Raw genomic sequence first — 20,039 nt, 5'->3', positions numbered from 1 at the left:
AAAATAGCCAATAAAAGCAAAAATGGGCTGTATCTGGTAAAAACACAATCTCAAAATCAAATCATGATCTTTGCAAATGTGTCTAAATTCATAATGATCAGAGGACAGTGAGCGATCTCTTCCCTGAATATCTGCTGATGACACCTGCAGGCCCTAAAAACTGGCTGCTGCCCTGAGAAGGCTACGCCACGAGAAGACCTGATGGGTTCCCTGGTGTGTGTTTCACAATCCATCCCTCAAAGTCTTTCCCCAACCCTGATGATCCACATGACATCACTACATCGGGGTTATTATTTCCAGTTCCAGATTATATCTCAACTTGAACACAGTTAATTATGACGAGTGAAAATATTAAACAGCACATTGACAAAATAACCCGAGCATACATCATTAAAGATGCATGTCAGCCAAACGCAAAAGGAAGCACAGTACAGGATGTACATGTGAGGGAAAATGATGTTTTAAACCCACACTGGTGATCCTCCAAGTATAAAACCTTAGAATATGATAATTAGCATTATAACCTATAAGAATTATGGTTATCAGATGATAAAGGAAAATCAAATATTTCCATTTGATCTTGAAATATTTCACCCAATATGAACAAAATACAATTATTCAAGAATTTAAATAAGACGGGTTAAAGTGGTTCAAAACTAGCAGCTCAAATTTGTAAACAAGAAAAGTTTTATTGCTTCCAAACCAAGAAGCATTTGGTTCATCACTTCTGTTTAAAATGATCCATGAGAAGCCGACTGGTGCAGTGAAAAACTGATGTAGCTTAATTCTTCTCTTCTGTTGCCACAAGATGCATAAGGAAAGCTTGGAACAAATAAGAAAGGGAGGGCAGACATTTGTTTTACGATATGCAAATTTACACTGCAGGAAATAGATTTCTACACGGGCTATTAATATACTAATGTGAAATGTGTGTTCGTGCTCATTTTTAAATAAGAAGAAAATGAAAAAAGGTGAAGTAATGAGACTCGGCGATGAAATTCGGATCTACAACAGATCATTTACATTAACACAATGTCTCAGTGATGTATAGACAAACTAAAAACCCCACAGGGACGTGAGAGAGCACACTTTAGGCACAGACAACAACGGAAGCCAACACGTAGCCGTCTCAGACATTAACCCCCCTGTAAGGCTGTATTTATTTGGTTAGACGCTGTTAAAAAAAAAGGAACCAAGACAGGTGATCACTGAACCCTGTGGAACCTTATGGAGTTCCACAGGGTTCAGTGCTAGGACCAATTCTGTTTACATTATACATGCTTCCCTTAGGCAGTATCATTAGAAGACATAGCATACATTTTCACTGCTATGCAGATGACACCCAGCTCTATCTGTCCATGAAGCCAGATAACACACACCAATTAGTTAAACTGCAGGAATGTCTTAAAGACATAAAGACCTGGATGGCCGCTAACTTTCTGCTTCTTAATTCAGATCAAACTGAGGTTATTGTACTCGGCCCTGAAAAGCTTAGAAATATGGTATCTAACCAGATTCTTACCCTGGATGGCATTACCTTGGCCTCCAGTAATGCTGTGAGGAGCCTTGGAGTCATTTTTGACCAGGACATGTCCTTCAATGCACATATTAAACAAATATGTAAGACTGCGTTCTTCCATTTGCGCAACATCTCTAAAATTAGAAATATCCTGTCTCAGAGTGACGCTGAAAAACTAGTTCATGCATTTATTACTTCCAGGCTGGACAACTGCAATTCATTATTATCAGGATGTCCAAAAAACTCACTGAAAAGCCTTCAGCTAATCCAAAATGCTGCAGCAAGAGTCCTGACAGGGACTAGAAAGAGAGAGCATATTTCTCCTGTTTTGGCTTCCCTTCATTGGCTTCCTGTTAAATCCAGAATTCAATTCAAAATCCTGCTCCTCACATACAAGGTCTTAAATAATCAGGCCCCATCTTATCTTAATGACCTTGTAGCACCATATCACCCTATTAGAGCACTTCGCTCTCGCTCTGCAGGCCTACTTGTTGTTCCTAGAGTATTTAAAAGTAGAATGGGAGGCAGAGCCTTCAGTTTTCAGGCCCCTCTTCTGTGGAACCAGCTTCCAGTTTGGATTCGGGAGACAGACACTATCTCTACTTTCAAGATTAGGCTTAAAACTTTCCTTTTTGCTAAAGCAGATAGGGCTGGACCAGGTGACCCTGAATCCTCCCTTAGTTATGCTGCAATAGACGTAGGCTGCCGGGGGATTCCCATGATGCACTGAGTTTTTCCTTTCCAGTCACCTTTCTCACTCACTATGTGTTAACAGACCTCTCTGCATTGAATCATATCTGTTATTAACCTCTGTCTCTCTTCCACAGCATGTCTTTATCCTGTCTTCCTTCTCTCACCCCAACCGGTCGCAGCAGATGGCCCTGCCCCTCCCTGAGCCTGGTTCTGCCGGAGGTTTCTTCCTGTTAACAGGGAGTTTTTCCTTCCCACTGTCGCCAAAGTGCTTGCTCATAGGGGGTCATATGATTGTTGGGTTTTTCTCTGTATCTATGAAGCGCCTTGAGGCGACTTTTGTTGTGATTTGGCGCTATATAAATAAAATTGAATTGAATTGAATTGAATTGAATTGAATTTTAATGATTGACAATTTGCATCCTAACAAAACCTTCAGGCTGCGTTCAAGTTCTGCCAAAACGCGCCGTTGGAGAACACCAATTGTGCCCTTACAATGCAACACAGTTTAGCAGTTTTAGCTAAACGGCACAAAGGGTTCAGAGTTTTCTGGTCGACACAGAATAAATTATATCCTCATACAAACTCTAAGATGTTTAATGGCAAAAAGATGCTGATATGGTTTTGTTGGTGCACTACTTGTAGTTGTGGCTCTTAGGCATAGTGACACAGGTCCTCTTTTTGCTTGAGACTCTGTAGTTAGCCAAACAGTTTGAAATGAAACAGCTGAAGATTTAAACAAACAAACACTCAGACTGCGGTGAGAGTTAGAGGTGTTTGTTTTTCAACCACAAGTTAAAGCTCAGGCAGCTGTTTTTCCAACTCTGTTCAATCAGGAAAAAAATAACAAATATTCTGACGCACATAGAAAAATGACTCCTTGGACCTCTGAGGGTGAACCTCTTAGCATCCAGCAGGTCACTTAGTTTTGACTTAGTGTCTGGTTCACATCTGTCACTCTGCGTGTTGTGTGGTGGATGTGAAGAGATTAATCATCTTGATGCTGCTCACAGACTGCAAATCACTGTGAATGCAGTGGCATAATAATTATGCAGAATAATCAATAGTCACTGAACATATGGGCTTTTTTAAGCATTACTTTATTTTACTTCCTCATTTTTATTAGTATTATTTATCTGATGGTTGCACCTATTATTAACTCCTGGTCATATAAATAGGCACAGTCATCATGTTGTGGGGCCTCTGAAATCTCAGTTCACTTCAAATCTTAGAAAAATAATAATAAGGCAAGAGTACAAGTAGAGTAAAACATCAGTGGTTTCTTTTAACCAAACGCCTTCAAACATCAGTGATCCTGAAGTCCACTCACACTATTTCACTTCTGTGTTCTTAGCTTAGAGCGCCCCTTGTGGCCATTCCCCATATTAAAGCATGCTACAGACGTCTTCCAGCAGGGTTTTTACCAACTGTCTCCCCCTTAAATCCTTCCCCTCAGAAAGGCGTAGTTTTTGCAGAGCCACCCCATCAGATAAAAATACACAGTGAGGCACAGCAGAGATGATTTTAAGAGTTAGGATTCAGAACAGAATTGCATAACTGTCTCTGCAGCAGGTGGGATGATAACAGCAGAAAGGAGAGAAAGGAAAAAAGAAATAAACATTCGTGAGGATTTCGTGCATTTGTGTCCTGCTAATCTTTCGCGAGGTAAATTAAAGCAATAGAAATTCACCGTTTTCTAGTGTTGTGGCACCTCGAGAACCCCCCCACCCGACCTTCCAGGAACCCTGCACGAGAGCCAAGTCACTGCAGTAAAGTTTTGGACTGAAAAGCTGCGTCTCCAGCCAATTTGTGCCTTTTTTTAAGCACCAAATGATATTTCTGCTTTATTACAGAGCAGTGTGATCACAAACATGAGAAAGACGGAGAATGATGGAAGGATGGGGGAGACAGTTTGGAGGGTTATACATATCACATTCCTATCTCTCACCTCTCTCCCCACATCCCTTTTTTAGTTCATAACTGCCATGGGTATTAATAATTAATGAGGACAATTCTCTGGCGTCTGGATGAGTCATACTCTCTGCTACTTGGTTTCCCAAAAGCACAAAAGCTTGGATTAACACAGAAAGAGGAAATCTGAATTTTTAACCCTAAAATGAAATCGGCATAAATGTTTGATGGGTGTCTATAAACAGAGGGAACTTTGACACCTGCCAAAAAAACCAAAAAGTCAGGTGTTCTCTCAGAAACCTGCCTTAAAAGCTGAAAGGACAGAAAAAGTTGGGGATGTTTGGGACAAAATATTTTGCGATCTAAATAGGAAAAACCAGCACATGTGCATATTTGTATGAAGTTTTCCACGCTGGAGACTTTATTTTGGCTTGGTTTTAGTTGCTTAAACTGTTCCCTTGAAAAGCACGAACTGGTTCATGGCCTTCGGGGTAAAAAACAAGACTTTCCCAAGTTGCAGAGGCAGTTTTCTAAGCAACTAAACAATTATATATTATGCTTGAAGGGCAGCCAGTGTTTGTACACGAACAAAACAAGAACAGCGTTCTGTCAGCTTTAGTTTGTCCAACACTGAGCTGTCAGACGCTGCACCGTGTGCTGTGAAAGGAAAAAATGCTAATGGCAGGGTTTGCAGAAGCTTGAAAGTTAAGCAGCCTCGAAGAACGACGAGGATGTACGAGCTTAAAAGAAATAGGGGGGACACGGTGCAAAGAGGTGCTGATTTTAATACCTTGATTTCAACATGATTATACATGAGAAAATTAACCAATATACAGGAGATTTATGACTGATAGAAAATTGTATTTATTATACTTTTCAAGATACATTCTATTCATTTGTAATGTCAATAAACACTCATAATTTTAACTTAACAATACTTTTTAAATAAGGACCGGATAGAGTTAAGTTGAATAAAGAATTTTGAAATAGAACTTGTCCTGACAATATCATCTCAAACTAAATAAATTAAAAACAAAACGGAGACTGAGCTAATATTGCACATGGTTGTTTTTCCGATACGGTTCGGCCCAGATCTGACAATTTAGAGCCTCGATCGGTTTGCCCTCGCTTTCCCTCCCTTTTTCCTCCCAGGTCCAACAATTCCAGAAGCATATCGAGTTTAATGCACATTTATTTTGGTTGCATAATGTTAATAAGAAACCTTTTACAAGATACTGTGGGAGATATAAGAATAAGGAAACTGCTGGAAACGTCACAGACTCTATCAGGCCTCTTGCTCATCGTGCGACACAAGAAAAAGGAAACATCACAGATCACATTTCACAACCTTTCATCCGGCAGGCGCTCCTCAGCAGACCGAGAGAAACAGAAACCCTTGAATCGACTGAATTAGCTCAGATGCAGCACACTATCAAGTCCTTTCCATTCTTTGCGTATTATTCTTCTTAAATAATACCAATAACTCTTTAAATAACCCTGCATAGAAAAATAAATTAACTATGTTGTTAAATTTTCATTCTTTTTCTACGAATTGAGAGCTGACAGGGAGGCGGGTCACCGATTGAATTATATTAGCGGTTTGTTGGACAATCTGGCAATGAAGTCTCTTGATGTTGATGATGCTCCGTCGTACAGTATGAGTGTGTGTGTGTCTTTCTTTGTAATTTACAAACCAGTCCCACAGATACAAATAATGTAAGACTTACAAAATAAATTCCAGGTTACGCTTACATGGCAAGCAGCTTTGTAATTTCTTTTTTTTTCTTTTTTTCCTTTTTTTAATCATTGGGTTTTGTTTTGTTTTTTCTTTTCATTTTTCAGAAACGTCCTCTGACAGTGTATGTGCCATTAGATTTCACCCAAAACATACAGTTACTGTAAGTAGGAATTTTTAAAGAGAAACACAACTCCATTCAGAAGACACTATATTTAACATGGCTCTTTACACAAAGAAAACAAGTCATGAAATCATTCCCCCAAAAGAGTTTTGCGGTGCCTCCAATTCCCACGAATGGAAAACGGGAGCTGTTTAGCCTCCCGGCAAAGAGCAGGTGTACTGCTACTGCTGTGTAATCCACACAAGATGGCAGAGAGTCTGCAGCCAACTCCGGAGAGCATCCACAAGATCAAATAGATATCCCAGCAACACAAAAAAGGTCAAATAAAAACAAAATAAAATAGAATAAAGCAAAGTAGCATCCATTGAGTCACTGATTCTGTTAATCTCATCCCAGTAGAAGGAGACATGATTCGTTCCAGAGCAAAAAGAACAACCAGCGCTCCCTCTTTTTCTTTTTTTAAAAAACGGGCTGAAGCCAGCGAGGTATATTCTCAAGCACTGTTTCAAGACCCTTTGATTTGGTTGGAAAAAAATACAGTAAAAGAAAAAGAACAACAACAAGAACAACAAAAAAATACGAAGAAGATAAGTACCCATTTCAGTAGCAGCAAAAGATACTATGTCTGGTTGCTTTTTTAAGGGTGTCCTATGGTAAGTTTGCAGGATTCGTACGTGTGAGTGGCTGATAATCCAGAAGGTCTTTTACTGTGAAATACATCCACGCTTATTCTACTAATAGCCTTGTAGTGTGGAGCCATTTTGTCCATCTCTGCAGTGGTCATTAAGGATTTCCAGAAGGCACTTTTTTTGCTTTGTGTGTGTGTGTGTCTGTGTGTGTGTGTGCGTGTATGTGTGTAGGTGTATGTGTATGTGTGTGTGTGTGTGTGTGTGTGTGTGTGTGTGTGTGTGTGTGTGTGTGTGTGTGTGGCTGCAGAGAGGGAAATGAAGGCAGAGGGTGAGAGATCTGAAGGTTTGAATGACGTGTGTGTGTCTCGAGAGGACAAAGAGCCAGAGAAATGTGTTCGGCTGTCTGTCTGCCTGCATGTTGCTGACTTCATATTGTAGAAGTGTGTGTAATCAATGCACAGATCAAACACAACAGTCCCTACATTTTACTCAGTGCAGTCTGCTCCTCGAGCACCTGCAGGTAATCAGGTGTTCCTTGGAGCTTGGCTTTCAGCTCGTAATACTCACTTTTCCTCTGCTCCACTACGATCTTACTGTGGTTCCCGCCTATCAGCGACGACTTCTTCATCTTTTTATCCAGCGTTTTCTCTGGGTAGCGGATTTCATATCCGCCCATCCCTATACTGTTGAAATCTCTTTTGCTGTCCAGGAAGTTGTGGATGAACATGCTTGGCTCTCGGTTGGGGAGAAACTCCTCGAGTTCGTCAATGGTGCTGAGGCGTTTGTTGCGCTCCAGAGTGGAAAGCATGTCTTTCTCCTTGTCTGCGCTGTTCCGCAGGATGATCTTCTGCCTCTGCGAGTCTGCAAATTTGAAGCCGGCATCCAAGTCTGAGGAGCGACCGATCCCACAGGTGTGGCTCTTGCCGATGTGCTCGATAGTCTGAGGGATGAAGGTCTCGCCTCCCAAGTCATCGCCGGGGATAGAACCTTTTTTGCCGGATTTGTGGCTGTGGCGGCGAAGCTGCAAAGACATTGAGCCGCACTCCTGGTTCCCCAGCCCCTCCTGCCTGCCCACCGGTTTTTTATTCCGCCTCAGGACAAAGACTAAAAGGCAAAAGGCCACAAACACAGTCAGGATCAGCACTACGAGGATGCTAAGGATCATAATTGAAAGAGGCACGGGCCCTCCCGGTGGTGCTTTGCCAACTCCAGCAGGCGACACTGATGTCAAAACAGGGGTGGCGCCAGTCTGAATAAAGGGCGGCCTCGCCATCCGAGGACACAGGATCTCATTTTTTAAGAGGCGCAGTTCAATGTTGGCGAACTGCACAGGGGAGGCACATTTCACCTCTTTGGCAGCCACTCCATCACTCAGCTTCTGCAGCCAGAGTTTGAGGGCAACCAGATCGCACGAGCACTCCCACGGGTTCCCTTCCAGGTCTATTTGGGTCAGTGACCTCAGCTGGTCCAAGACACCGCTCACTGGCAGGGTCATGAAGTGGTTGTTTTTCAGATTGAGTCTGGCTAATGGGATCCCCGCAAACACATAAGCAGGAAGACTCCGCAGAACGTTGTTGTTGAGATACAGGAGTTGAAGGTTTGGCATGGAATCAAACGTACCTGCTAAGATTTCCTTTATGGCATTGTATTCCAAATATAAGTACTGCAGGTTTGTGAGGCCCAAAAACATCTCTGGGTGCAACTGTTCAAGCATGTTTCCGTTTAAGTACAGTCTCCTCAGGTTAGTGAGGTTAGCAAACACACCTTTCTGGACTGTGACAATCTGATTGCTGCCAAGATGCAGCAGATCTAAGCCCTCAAAACCTTGGAAATCACTCGGATTGATGTCACGGATGTAATTCCCACTCAGGTGAAGCTTCTTGGCATTTGGGGGTTTGGGAACGAGATCAGCTAGATTTTTAATATTCCTCTCCTGACAGCTGACGCTAATGCCAAAGTCAGAAGGGTGGGCTTTGCAGCTGCAGGGCTGTGGACACAACTGAAAGGAAACAATCTGGTTATTCCTTCCAGCCACAATCCCATTGCCATAAAACTTTGATGAGTCTGTGGTTTTTGGCGTTTTCGTGGCTATGGGAGCCACAGTACTTGGGGGCGTTTTGGAGGGCTGTGCAGGTGGCATCCTAACATCAAATTCACTTCCTGTTCCCATGGGACAAAGCTCCTGTTTGTTGGTTTCTTTCAGGAGCCTCCCGTACAAGTCACTTGGCGTTTCACATATGGCCTCGCCAATAAAAATATTATAGGGCATGTTTTCAAGCCACGCTTTGAGAGGTGCTAGGTCACAGGTACAGTTCCAGGGGTTGTCGTCCAGCTGCAGCTCTACAATGCGTCCAATGTGCTCCAGAACACCCAAATAGGGAAGTTTCTGGATCCTGTTGCCCCTTATATCCAGATGTGTGAGTGAGGCAAAGCGAAATATGTTGTCGGGGAGTGCCTGTATGAGGTTGTCATTCAGGATCAGCACTTTGAGTTTGTGCAGTTTGTTAAAGGCTCCCTTCTCAATGTATTGTATTAAGTTGTAGTCAGCCTGAAGGTATTCCAAGTTTTCTATGCCTAAGAAAGTGTCCGCACGCAGCACCTTTAACTCGTTGCTGTTCAGATGCAGCTGTTTCAACGCACTCATCCCCATGAAGGCCCCACCTTCAATGTTCTGCAGTTTATTGTTCCCCAGGTGCAGCGAGACAGCGTGGGTGAAGTTGAGGAAAGAGTTTGGGTAGAGTATGATCAGAAAGTTGTTCTGGAAGTTAAGGTGGTAGAGGGACGAGGCCGGAGGGATGAGCTGTGTGGGTCGATAGACGGTGATCTCCTCGCAGTTGACGTACAGCACGTTTTCCACCGACATGCAGGAGCAGGCGACGCAGGTCTCGGCCAGCAAGTCCGGGGCGGACGGGTCTGCCATCGGGGGTCCGTTCGACATTGAGGGGGAGGAGAGGGAGGAGGCGAGAGAGCCGGAGATAGAAGAAGAAAAGGCTGCCAGCAGGAGTACGAGCAGCATTTCGCCGGTTAGAAATCCTCCCCCAGAAAACCATTTAGTAACCTTTGGAAAGAAAAAGAAAAGAGAGACAGGCGCATGCACAAACATCCACACACGCAGGCGTACATACATGCACACAAAACCAGATATGCACACGCACACACACACACACACACACACACACACACACACACACACACGCACACACACACACACACACACACCATCAAAATTCATATTTGAGATTGACTGCATTGCAATTTTAATATTTAACTCAATTTATATTTAAAGTACAAAAAAGAAAACATTACTCTCACTGTATGAAATAAATTCTAGCCACGATGCTAATAATGCACATTTGCAATGATCCCACTATTTCATCAGAATCTATGAACTGCGTATCTCTGTTACTGACACACAGTCATGCCTCCAAATCCTGGATAGCCTGAAATGTTGGATGGAGGTTATTCAGTACTGCAGGAAAAAGTAGCACATGCTCTGGACTTACCCAAACCCCTGAAATACTGCACGTCTATGCATCTTATTCTGACACCCAAAGCAAGACGCAGACATCAGCACAACTCTGTTTTGTGCCTCTCAGATTCAACATAATCAAAGTCAAATGGCTGCAGTTCCCTTTTCTAGGGGAGGTCTAATTTGGAGCCAGCACCTCCAATACCAGCGAATAGCACACAGCAAAGAGAAGAAAAAGAATTGGGACTGTGCCCATTACTGACACACTGAGAGGGGTTTAAGCTGCACCCATTTATAGCAGCTGTGACACAAGAAGAAATTCCACATGACGAAATCTGAGAGATCTTTTTTATGGGACTGAATTTAAATAAATTGGACTTACCCAAAGCTGTGGTGGTGATGAATGCGGCTCCCTCTGGAGACACGGGGCAGCATTGGTGAGACATGGATGGAGCCGTGCAAACAGTCTGCCCAGCAGAAGCCGACAGTTATAGGGGCGCAACAAGGTCTCCCCCCAGTCCTCTATAGCCCCATGTAGGGAGCCGAGCAAACCGGAGAGGTGGAGGTGCGAGGCGGAGATGGAGAAACAGAGGAGGGAGAGGAGGAGAGGCGAAGAAGGAGGGAGGTCCGATTTCACCCGATGCGCCTCTTACTGACGGGCTCCTCTTGCTTGGAAAAATCTCCCCGCTGCTCGTTCGGTCCCCAAAGTGGCCGTACTACCTCCATGGGAAAACGTTCATTTGGGTGCAGGGGAGATAGAGAGGGAGTGGGGGAAAGGTAGAAGAAGGTAGAAAGAGGGGAAATAGAAAGAGGGGGTGGGGGGTGGGGGGAGGCAGATAGCTTTCAGAGATCTTCACGGCGCGTCCGGCGACTCCAAGGCGTGAAAAGGGGCGCAAGGCGGACACCAGTACGGTGGAATAAGTCCATCATTCTTGGAGTTTTTATTTAAAGGCGGGGAACTGATCGAGAGAAAGAGGAGTAGCAATGAGTAGAAAATGGGGAGGGAGAGGGGATGATGATGATGATGGCCAGCACTGTGCGTCTGGCTACAGCTCGGCTGAGCAACCCTCCGAAGGGCCAATGAATAAATACTGGTTTGTTTCCAGCGAAGTTGCGCACGGGGATAAAGCTCCAGAGGGCAGAAGCGGCCAAAATGCCCCCATCAGGTTGCTTTTGTCACGAGGTTATTCTCCATCCGTGCAGCGCTAATCCCTCCACCCCCAAAAAAACTGTTGGTGGTTCTCTTCACTTTGTTTGCAGTCGAATGGAGAAGAGATTATTTCAGTCTCATCCAAGTGGGAGGGAATCAGTTCTTATGCTTTTTTGTTTGTTTCTTTCCCCCTGTAATAAAGAAGAAGAATATTGAAGCTCCTTTCCGAGAACAAAAGGAGGAAGAAAGAAAAACGGAGAGAAACCAGAGAGACGAGTGAGGACAAGAGAAACCGGTGCGTAAAAATGAATAATGCAGTTATTCAGCCTTTAGTCCGCTGTGGTGCAAGTGAGGCGCTCGAAAGTCCGCACATTCGCTCTTTCATAGGTCCAAAGAAGGGAAGGGAGAAAAAAAGAATCAAAATGGACTTGATAATTTTTTAAGTAATCCTCTCTTTGGGAAAAACACAAAAAATATCCAGGTGGAATAAATGGCAGAGGAGGGGGGAGGGGTGTCACACCGGAGAAAAGCAAGCTTGTGTTTCTCTCCCTCCTGTAAAGACAGAACAGTATCCGTGTCAGGCGCATAAGTATGCTGGCTCCTTCTGCAGCCGCATTCACGGAGCTTCCCACACGACTAAAAAGAGGAGAATGCAGAGATGGAGAGGGAGGGAGGAGGGAGAGGGAGAGAGAGAGAGAGGGAGGGAGGGAGGGAGGGAGGGAGGAGGAGGAGGAGGGGGGCTCGCTCACATAGACCGAAAAGAGAAAAAAGATACTCCAGACCTTGAACCAGATCCATTAGGGTGAGCGAACACTGCAACAGCTGCATTTGCTCAATATTTACGAGCAGATTCAGATTTTTTGTTTTATTATTTTTCTATTCTTAAATGTAATAAAAGGAGGCTTCACCTGTTTTTATTTCCTACCCTGTGTGAGCTCGTGGGGTGGGGGGGGGGAGGGGGGGTCAAGATCAAAGCGCTGATGGAGACGGAGGAAGGGAGTGTGCGCGCATGCGGGTGGACTTGGCGCCGTTAAGAAAATAAAAGCAGCACTGCGAAAGAGTCACAGCGGGCCGGACCTGCGCAACACGGACCGAGCGCGTCCCCGAGGTCCGTGTGGAGAGAGAGAGAGAGAGAGAGAGGGGGATGTGTGTGTGCTTAAAACCCGGCACGGGAGCGCGCCTGTGAGCAGCATTTTAAACAGGAGGGAGAGAAAGCGAGCGAGAGAGGGAGATGGGGTTATTATTCAGGAGCGCTGCAGTCAGGCGGGCTGGAAGAGAGACAAAAACGGAGATGGTGATGGAGAATCAGTCAGTCAGGAGCTCAAGTTTATTGTGCATGTTTGTGGGAGAACATGGAAGAAGGAGCTCGATGAAGCAGATTAGAGGAGGACACAAGAGGAGGTAAGTTAGCCCCCTCCTTATACAGATACATTTTTATACATTCTTGCTATTATTCTTCTTCTATCTATCTTATCATGAGTCCTGGCTCCTCAGCTGACACTGGAGGGGGAGTCCAACCTGAAACCTGACAGCGTTTGGGCTCACCGGAAGCCTCACCTCTGGTTTCCTCTTGCAACAGGTGGCGAGGCCAGGTGACGCACAAATAAAAGCAGGCCGAAGAAAGGGAAGCCGGGAAGTCTGGATGTGAGCCCGTCTGCACGGCAGCAGAGGCTAACAACAGTTTACATTTAAGGTTGATGATGATGAAGCAGTAAATTCAACATGCAGTCATTATACTATCACATCCATGCACACAGGCAGGTACAGAGATTTCCTTCCTGTCTGACTGTACAGCACCATAACACTGAACAACTCTAGTATTATTTTGTTGCTTTGTTTGTGTCATTTTGCACTGAAGTGCATTTTATAATGTCACATCTGCAATGGCTGGAAATGCCCAGCTCTTACATTCATCCTCTCCACACTGACTGGGTGGATGAGCCTGCGTGCATTTGGGATAATTAATAATCGCTACAGCAAAGCCAAGAACAAAATCATTGCATCATATTTCAAACACCAAAGAGATGCTGGGTCACTGTGTCAGGCTTTGTCAAAGAAGAATTAGAAAAAATTAAAATATTATATAGATAATATATAATAATATAATAAGCCAGTAATCACATATCCCAGTAGATTTGGGTTAAAGATTCTGAGAACACAGGCCTCAGCAGGTTATATACTAACCCCCACTGTATATGTATGAGATTTTTTTTGATTAAATATAAAGATCATTTTTTGTTCGACCTGTATGTCAACTTCTTAACATCGACCAGGTCTAAGACGACCGGTGTAGGGTCAGGCTTTCATCCTAAACATGTCAAGTAAGCATATTTTCAGAAATTAGAAGCTGTTATCTTTTTACATAAAGTTTCCCCCGTGTATTTCTGCATTGCAGTTTCCTTAAAATAGCATGGTTGTTGTCCAGACTCTAACCCTGACACGTTGCAAGGTAAAAGGCGATCTAATTTTGTAATCCATATTTTTCTTAAGCATTTTAAAAAATACTGCATCCATTTCATGCTTGACAGAGATATGATGATGAACAACACTTACTGGTAAAGAGATTAGGCAAAGTGAGGTAACTGTAATGGCTGAGCCGTCTCAGTCCTTTGATAGATCAAACGGAAGTCATCATTTCTCATTTTTATACGGAGCAAACACAAAACAAACAAACAACATAAACCACAATAATCTATATAAGATGGAGTTTTTACAAGCATCCCCAAAAGGCAAATTAAGCACCCCTCATCAGTGTGTGCGCATTACTCTGTGTGTATGAGTGTGCTGATATTTGACAGTGTTGGACATGTTCCTACACTGGCTGTGAGTGGCCTGAGGGAAGCAGGCCTACTAGAAAATGAGCCAGACAGTTGGCAAACCCCCTGCTTCCGTCTCAGCTGTCGGTTGGTAGTCTGGCCATGTGGGCCGAAACGCTGCTTCCTGTGTCCAAACACCAGAGAAGCCCTGACTCCGCTGTGCTCTAATCCCATTTCAGGAATTAACATAAAGCGTCCTAATATGTCTTTTAAAGGATTCACATGTGCTATTGTTTTTGTCTCTCACAGCCACTGCTGCTGCTGCTTTCCTCTGCTGCAGGTCTTATTTTTTTTTACTTTTTGATGTGTCGCCCTCATCTGGACGTAAAGGTAACTGCACCCCAGTCATGAAGCAGTCCAGTAATGCTGCTCAGGTAAGGCCTGCTCACTTTCCCTTATTGAAATAATGAGCATTAATGATGGCACACGCTCTGATTAGTGTGCCATAAAATTCATTTTGATGCAGATCTAATATGAGAAAAAAGTACATTTCCTCTCTTTTGTCTCATACTAGACTCATGAGAGTTTCACAGCATTTCATTTATATTTATATAGTGCAAATTCATAATTCACAGTCACCTCAAGGTGCTTTGTATTGTAAAGGTCTACAATAGAAAAAGCAAACAAACCCCAACAATCACATGACCCCTATACGAGCAAGCGCTTGGCAACAGTGGGAAGGAAAAACTCCCTTTTAACAGGAGGACAGAACCAGGCTCACAGAGGGAGGGGCCATCCTCCACAACCCACTGGGGCTAAAGGAGGGAGAGACAAACTGTAGGAGAGAGAGAGAGTTTGACATTTGCTAATGATTAAATACAGTAGTGGTGTATAAACACACAGAGTGAAAAGAGATGGATGAAGAAGAAACATTATCGCATGTTCTAGTCTCATTGTACCAAAACTAAAGCAGGATTCAGGGTCATCTGATCCAGCCTTGAATATACGTTTTATCAAAAAGAAAACTTTTACATCTAATCTTAAAAGTAGAGAATGTGTCTGCAGTCCTGCATATTTCTTTAATGTGTGCTTTGAAGGACATATCTTGATCAAAAATGCTCCAAGAGTCCTCACAGTGTTACTGAAGACCAAACCAACACTGTCTAAAGAATCTTGTTAGACATCATGTGTCAAAGATTATTTTAGGACCAAACACAGTAATACTGTGACAGGTCATCCAGGCCTTTATGTGTTCACAACATGACTCTATCATCTGTCTTCGTGGATAAATAAAGCTGTAATATCTACACGGCAATGCACACGTATGCAGTGTTTTCTAATAACATTGCCTAAAGAAAGGTTTACTTTAAAAAGTTCTGGTCCCATCACAGAACCAACTCAGGGACTAATGTTTGTGTTTCGAGAGCACTCCCTGTTTACGAGCACAAATTGGACTCTGGCAGACAAATATGACTCCAACATGGTTACTTTAACACCCACAGTATGTTCTGACCTCTGTAGTAAAGTATAGTGGTTAGCAGGTGTAACAGTCCACTGTCAGAGGCCAGAAGAGCATCATCCAGAAGTGCTGCCTCTGTACTAAGATAAGCCTTTATTAGTCCCACACGTGGGAAATTGTTTGCAGAAAGTACAACTGTACTATGGAATGCAGTGAGTACTATCAAAGTACTATCAAAGTACTATGATGTACTCTATGTCTTGACAGATACACTTTACAAAATCGTTTCTCATCAAATGATCAGTAAACTGTTTGACAGCTATTCTTTCATGAACTTTTGATAATCAGGCAGGTTAATAGTTGGTCTGTGATTAGTTGATAAAGCTTGATCAGGATGATATTCAGCGATTGCACTGTTAGGACAGTTTTTATTCTACAGTATGTGAATTTTCAGCATTGGTAGACCACGTGTTTCCTCTGCTGTGTTGTGTACTTTCTCATTTTTAAATCTTACCACTGTGCATTACTTTCTTTTTCTTTTGCTAATAATACAGAATGTAGAGCATCTGAAGAGTTTTTCCTTTGATATACAACATCAGTAAGATATATAAAAAGATATTCAGTGTAACTGGAAACATGTGGTACCAAACCAGTAGAAGATACAAAGTTCACTGGATTACACAGGAACCCTTTTTTTACTTTGGTGATCCACCAAAAATTCATTTTCACACACAAAAATAAAAGTTTTCGGTGAGTTGCAGTTTTTTCTGATTATTTGTAGTGTTTTGGGTGTTCATAAGCTGTTCTATGGTCTTCAGCAATGAGAAAAATGTCAGAAACTGGTGAAAAGGAACAAAAGCAGGTGAGAAGTAAAGCATCAGCACATTAGAAATAAAGGTCTGCATTTGATTTATTTTTGTAAGTAATATCGCAAAACTATGTTTAAAATGAGATTAAATTACTGAAAAAAGGCCTTTATGCAGAACAGACCATATATGGTAAATGGCCTGCATTTGTATAGCGCTTTACTCAGTCCCTAAGGACCCCAAAGCGCTTTACACTACATTCAGTCATCCACCCATTCACACACTGGTGACGGCAAGCTACATTGTAGCCACAGCTGCCCTGGGGCGCACTGACAGAGGCGAAGCTGCCGGACACTGGCGCTACCGACCACCACCAGTAGGCAAACACAGGGTTTGTATCTTGCCAAAGGATATTTGGCATACGCTAGGAGGCAGCCTGGGATCGAACCACCGATCTTCTGGTTAGTGGCTGACCTGCTCTGCCACCTGAGCTACAGCCACCCTACCCATATATAATTACATATTTTGTTACAATTAAAATGACATATAATTAGTGATGCATTAACATGAACATCACTGTATCAGATACATGTTGTGATTTTTATGCATGTGCATTCTTATCCATATCCTTAATTTAGACTATATTAAACTAAAGCAATGAAATGATTGTAAAATAAACAAGTCTTTGAATGTTTCCATCTGTAACGTGTTTTTATCTATTACATATCTTGTTTTTTGGGTCATCGCCTGATCCTTACTCATTTTTACAGATGTATGTTTAAAAGAAAAAAACATGAAATGTTTTACTTGTTAACAAATGAAAAGAGCCTCAACCATTCCTTCAAATATGGAAATCTTAACAAAACAATAATAAAAACATTAGTAATAAAAGCTTTCATTTTTTTGCAGCTATTATTCTTTTGGGTTTCTTCATATATATTTTATTTAATTTTAATAGTGCAAATAGCATAACTATGGAATTTCAGACATTTCAGGCTTTAGTGCCGTGATTTCCCAACGGAAACGTGTACGTCAGGAGAAATAGTAACAAAGGGATAAAACAATATAAACGGCAGAAAACGAGTTTACACATGAGGAAAAGCTAAAAATCTGCAGGTTGTTTTTTAAAACATATTATTAATAATATTTAAAAATGATTAAGATCACTAACCAGAACACTTATCTGATGAGTTTTTCCAGCTGCATGATGGACATGTCAGGCATTTGTTTCCTGACATATCACAACCACTTAGTGCTGCTGGATTTCTTTCCAGAGCGTTCAGCACATGCTGCGGAAAATGTAAATCAGTCTCTATTTGAAAAGCTGGAAAGTTAAAGAGCAGGATGGGGAGTCATGAGAATGGAGGGGCCTTTATACTCACTTCAAAATCAGCACTAATCACAGGAGCATGTTCACACTGATGCCTCAGTAGTCACCTCTGATTATTGGCCATTACTGAGCGCGGTTTGATCCGAGGCTAAACATGTCACAATGCTGCTACCCAAAGTTAAAATGCACCTCTGCTGATGTGTGGGGAGTGTGGGGTTGGTGGTGAAGGTGGTGAGGAACCAGACAGGGTGCCAGTGACCTGGTGGATGAAGATGGTAACATCCACCTCTTTTTTCTTTTTTACAGAAAGTTCTGAAAGCTTTTAAGATGAATCATTTGTACTCTGCAAGTTTCTGAAAAGATTCAGCATGTGGCAAAAACAGTGAAAGAAAAAACATCCTTTACTAAACATTCCTATTCCTAAACTGAGCTAAAGTCCTAAAGCATGAGTAAAAAAAACCAAAACACAATCTGTACTGTATATATAAAATATAATATTATAATAATAAATATCATAGAGGACAAACTGTATACAGCCACTGGGAATGCCCGGCTCGCCCAACTGAAGGCTTTATTTCGAGTTGCCAAAAATGAAAACCCAAAATAAAAACTCCTGCAGCTGGTGAGCTTATTTATAGATCCTGTTGTATCCATTACAGAGTTTAAGAAACAGGATTGTTTTTTTCTGTTTAGCTATGAAGGCAGATTTATAATTGGAATGGCAGGTAATGTCCTATTTTATCATTTCATCTAAAAACATTTCAGTAGCATCATAATAACAGTAGGATAACATGTTGATAATTAAATGAAAAAGTTATCTGGGTGATTTTAGGCTGAAGTTTATGTGACAGAAAAGAAAAACTGTTCTGGAGAAAAAAGATGTAAGCTGGAAATGTGACTGGATGAGGCGATACAGCCTTGTGTTTGTACAGCAGACTCCCATCAGCCAATAAATATGACATCATACAGTCCACGTACCAAAGATAGAGGTCATGACCTGCACTGGACATCACGTCTTGTACATCACATATGAACACAGATCTCCACCCAGTGACACCCTGTGATATATATCATCACAGCTCTTTTGGGCTACAAAATACCTCTTATAGCTCAGAGGTTTGGTTACATCTGTTATGAGGTTTGAAGCGAGGCCAGAGAGGTGGGTAAGAAGGGTTACAGCAGATTTAAGCCCACGAGTCGCTCCATCACGACTGTCCTCCATTTCTCTTCCTGCCTGTCTAGTCTTTGGCTAAAGTAGCCCTGGTCAAAGCAGATAGAAGGCAAAGTCAAAGCATTCATAATTTAAGCCACGGGAACGTTGCTGCTTTTCTCATTTCTGTATACATGTGCTGTTGTCCTTGCATTGGTCAGTGACTCTGTTGACAGTGCTGCACAGTGTTGTTGCTATAATACCTCGAATACCAAATACTAGAATTTCTAATTCAATATTAACATTTGTTTTTCCATTGGATTGTTGACAATTTGTGTTGAACATCCTACAAACCTCGTGTGTATTTGCAACTCAAGTTGACTTTCTTCTGAAGCATGTGGCTTCTGTGCAAAATGAATATAGCTCGATCATATCTGGTGATTATTTTGTCCTTCAGAGCTGAAAGATCTACTTTGAAATATATTTGGACTCTAGTCCTTATAAACAACAAACTAGGAAGTGAAATGATGAAAAACAATATGCAATTCTATGCCACAGAATAAAGTTTATAGACTACATGATTCATACATTATAAATGAAAATCATTCAGACGCATTTTGAGAACTTTCAGATCACGATTGATTTAAAAAGCAGTTAGAAAGATTTTATCAGCAGCAGAGTGTCAAACAACAATAACTGACTATGTACATCTTTAGTGTTAATAGCCCTTCATTTAGCAACAAGCATCGTGACATGAAGTACACCACTGTTTGTGTCACAGAGAGCTTCACAGAGCAATGAGCTGCTGAAACTGTGCTCAGTAACAACCAACCAGCGTAAATGACTGAAAAGGAAAAAAAAATGACACTTTCTTTAGGCTTCAAGGTTCTGCACTCAGCATGTGAGCCAGTCGTGATTCAGTCCAAAGCTCATCTCCCGCATCCACAGAGACACAAAGAAACAGACAGAGGTTAATTGGGCTCAGATGCACCTCCGTGTCCCGATAGGCTCGGCCTGCTGCTCAGCTAACAATCAGTCCAGGCCCCAGTTTCCACATGAAGACACAGAAGCTTTGTTCACATGTGCACTGATACTGGGTCACAGTCTGGTTCATACATACCTACAGTTTTATTGGACTAGTCAGCAAATAGCCCTTCTGACTGGAGGGGGGTTCAGGTTTGTACCATCTGCATGTGGAGGATTTTAAAAATGCTAACATCTGTTACAAGATCGCAGGTTACTGATTAAACCTGTATTATTGTTTCTGCACTCTGTTTAAGATCAGTACCTCGAGCAAGTGATAGAAAACCA

General features: G+C 42.3%; 1 protein-coding gene and 1 long non-coding RNA gene across 2 annotated transcripts; one reads left to right on the top strand and one right to left on the bottom strand.

Annotated features, from left to right (window-relative positions):
* Window positions 1-5,294: 5,294 nt before the first annotated feature.
* slitrk4 (SLIT and NTRK-like family, member 4) lies at window positions 5,295-11,856 on the bottom strand. Its single transcript, XM_004563616.3, has 2 exons — window positions 10,460-11,856; window positions 5,295-9,666 (listed from the first exon to the last, which is right to left on the bottom strand). The coding sequence occupies exon 2, from the start codon at window positions 9,622-9,624 to the stop codon at window positions 7,087-7,089; it is 2,538 nt and encodes an 845-aa protein (XP_004563673.1). The 5' UTR covers window positions 9,625-9,666; window positions 10,460-11,856; the 3' UTR covers window positions 5,295-7,086.
* Window positions 11,857-12,316: 460 nt separating this feature from the next.
* On the top strand, window positions 12,317-14,441 carry LOC143413729 (uncharacterized). The gene is made up of 3 exons (XR_013094341.1): window positions 12,317-12,628; window positions 12,807-12,988; window positions 14,293-14,441. It is a non-coding gene; the product is annotated as an uncharacterized LOC143413729 (long non-coding RNA).
* The last annotated feature ends 5,598 nt before the right edge of the window (window positions 14,442-20,039 follow it).

This window comes from Maylandia zebra, linkage group LG2 (assembly GCF_041146795.1).
Source record: "Maylandia zebra isolate NMK-2024a linkage group LG2, Mzebra_GT3a, whole genome shotgun sequence".
In the NCBI taxonomy this organism is placed as follows: domain Eukaryota; kingdom Metazoa; phylum Chordata; class Actinopteri; order Cichliformes; family Cichlidae; genus Maylandia; species Maylandia zebra.
This window is presented reverse-complemented; position numbering and strand designations above follow the sequence as displayed.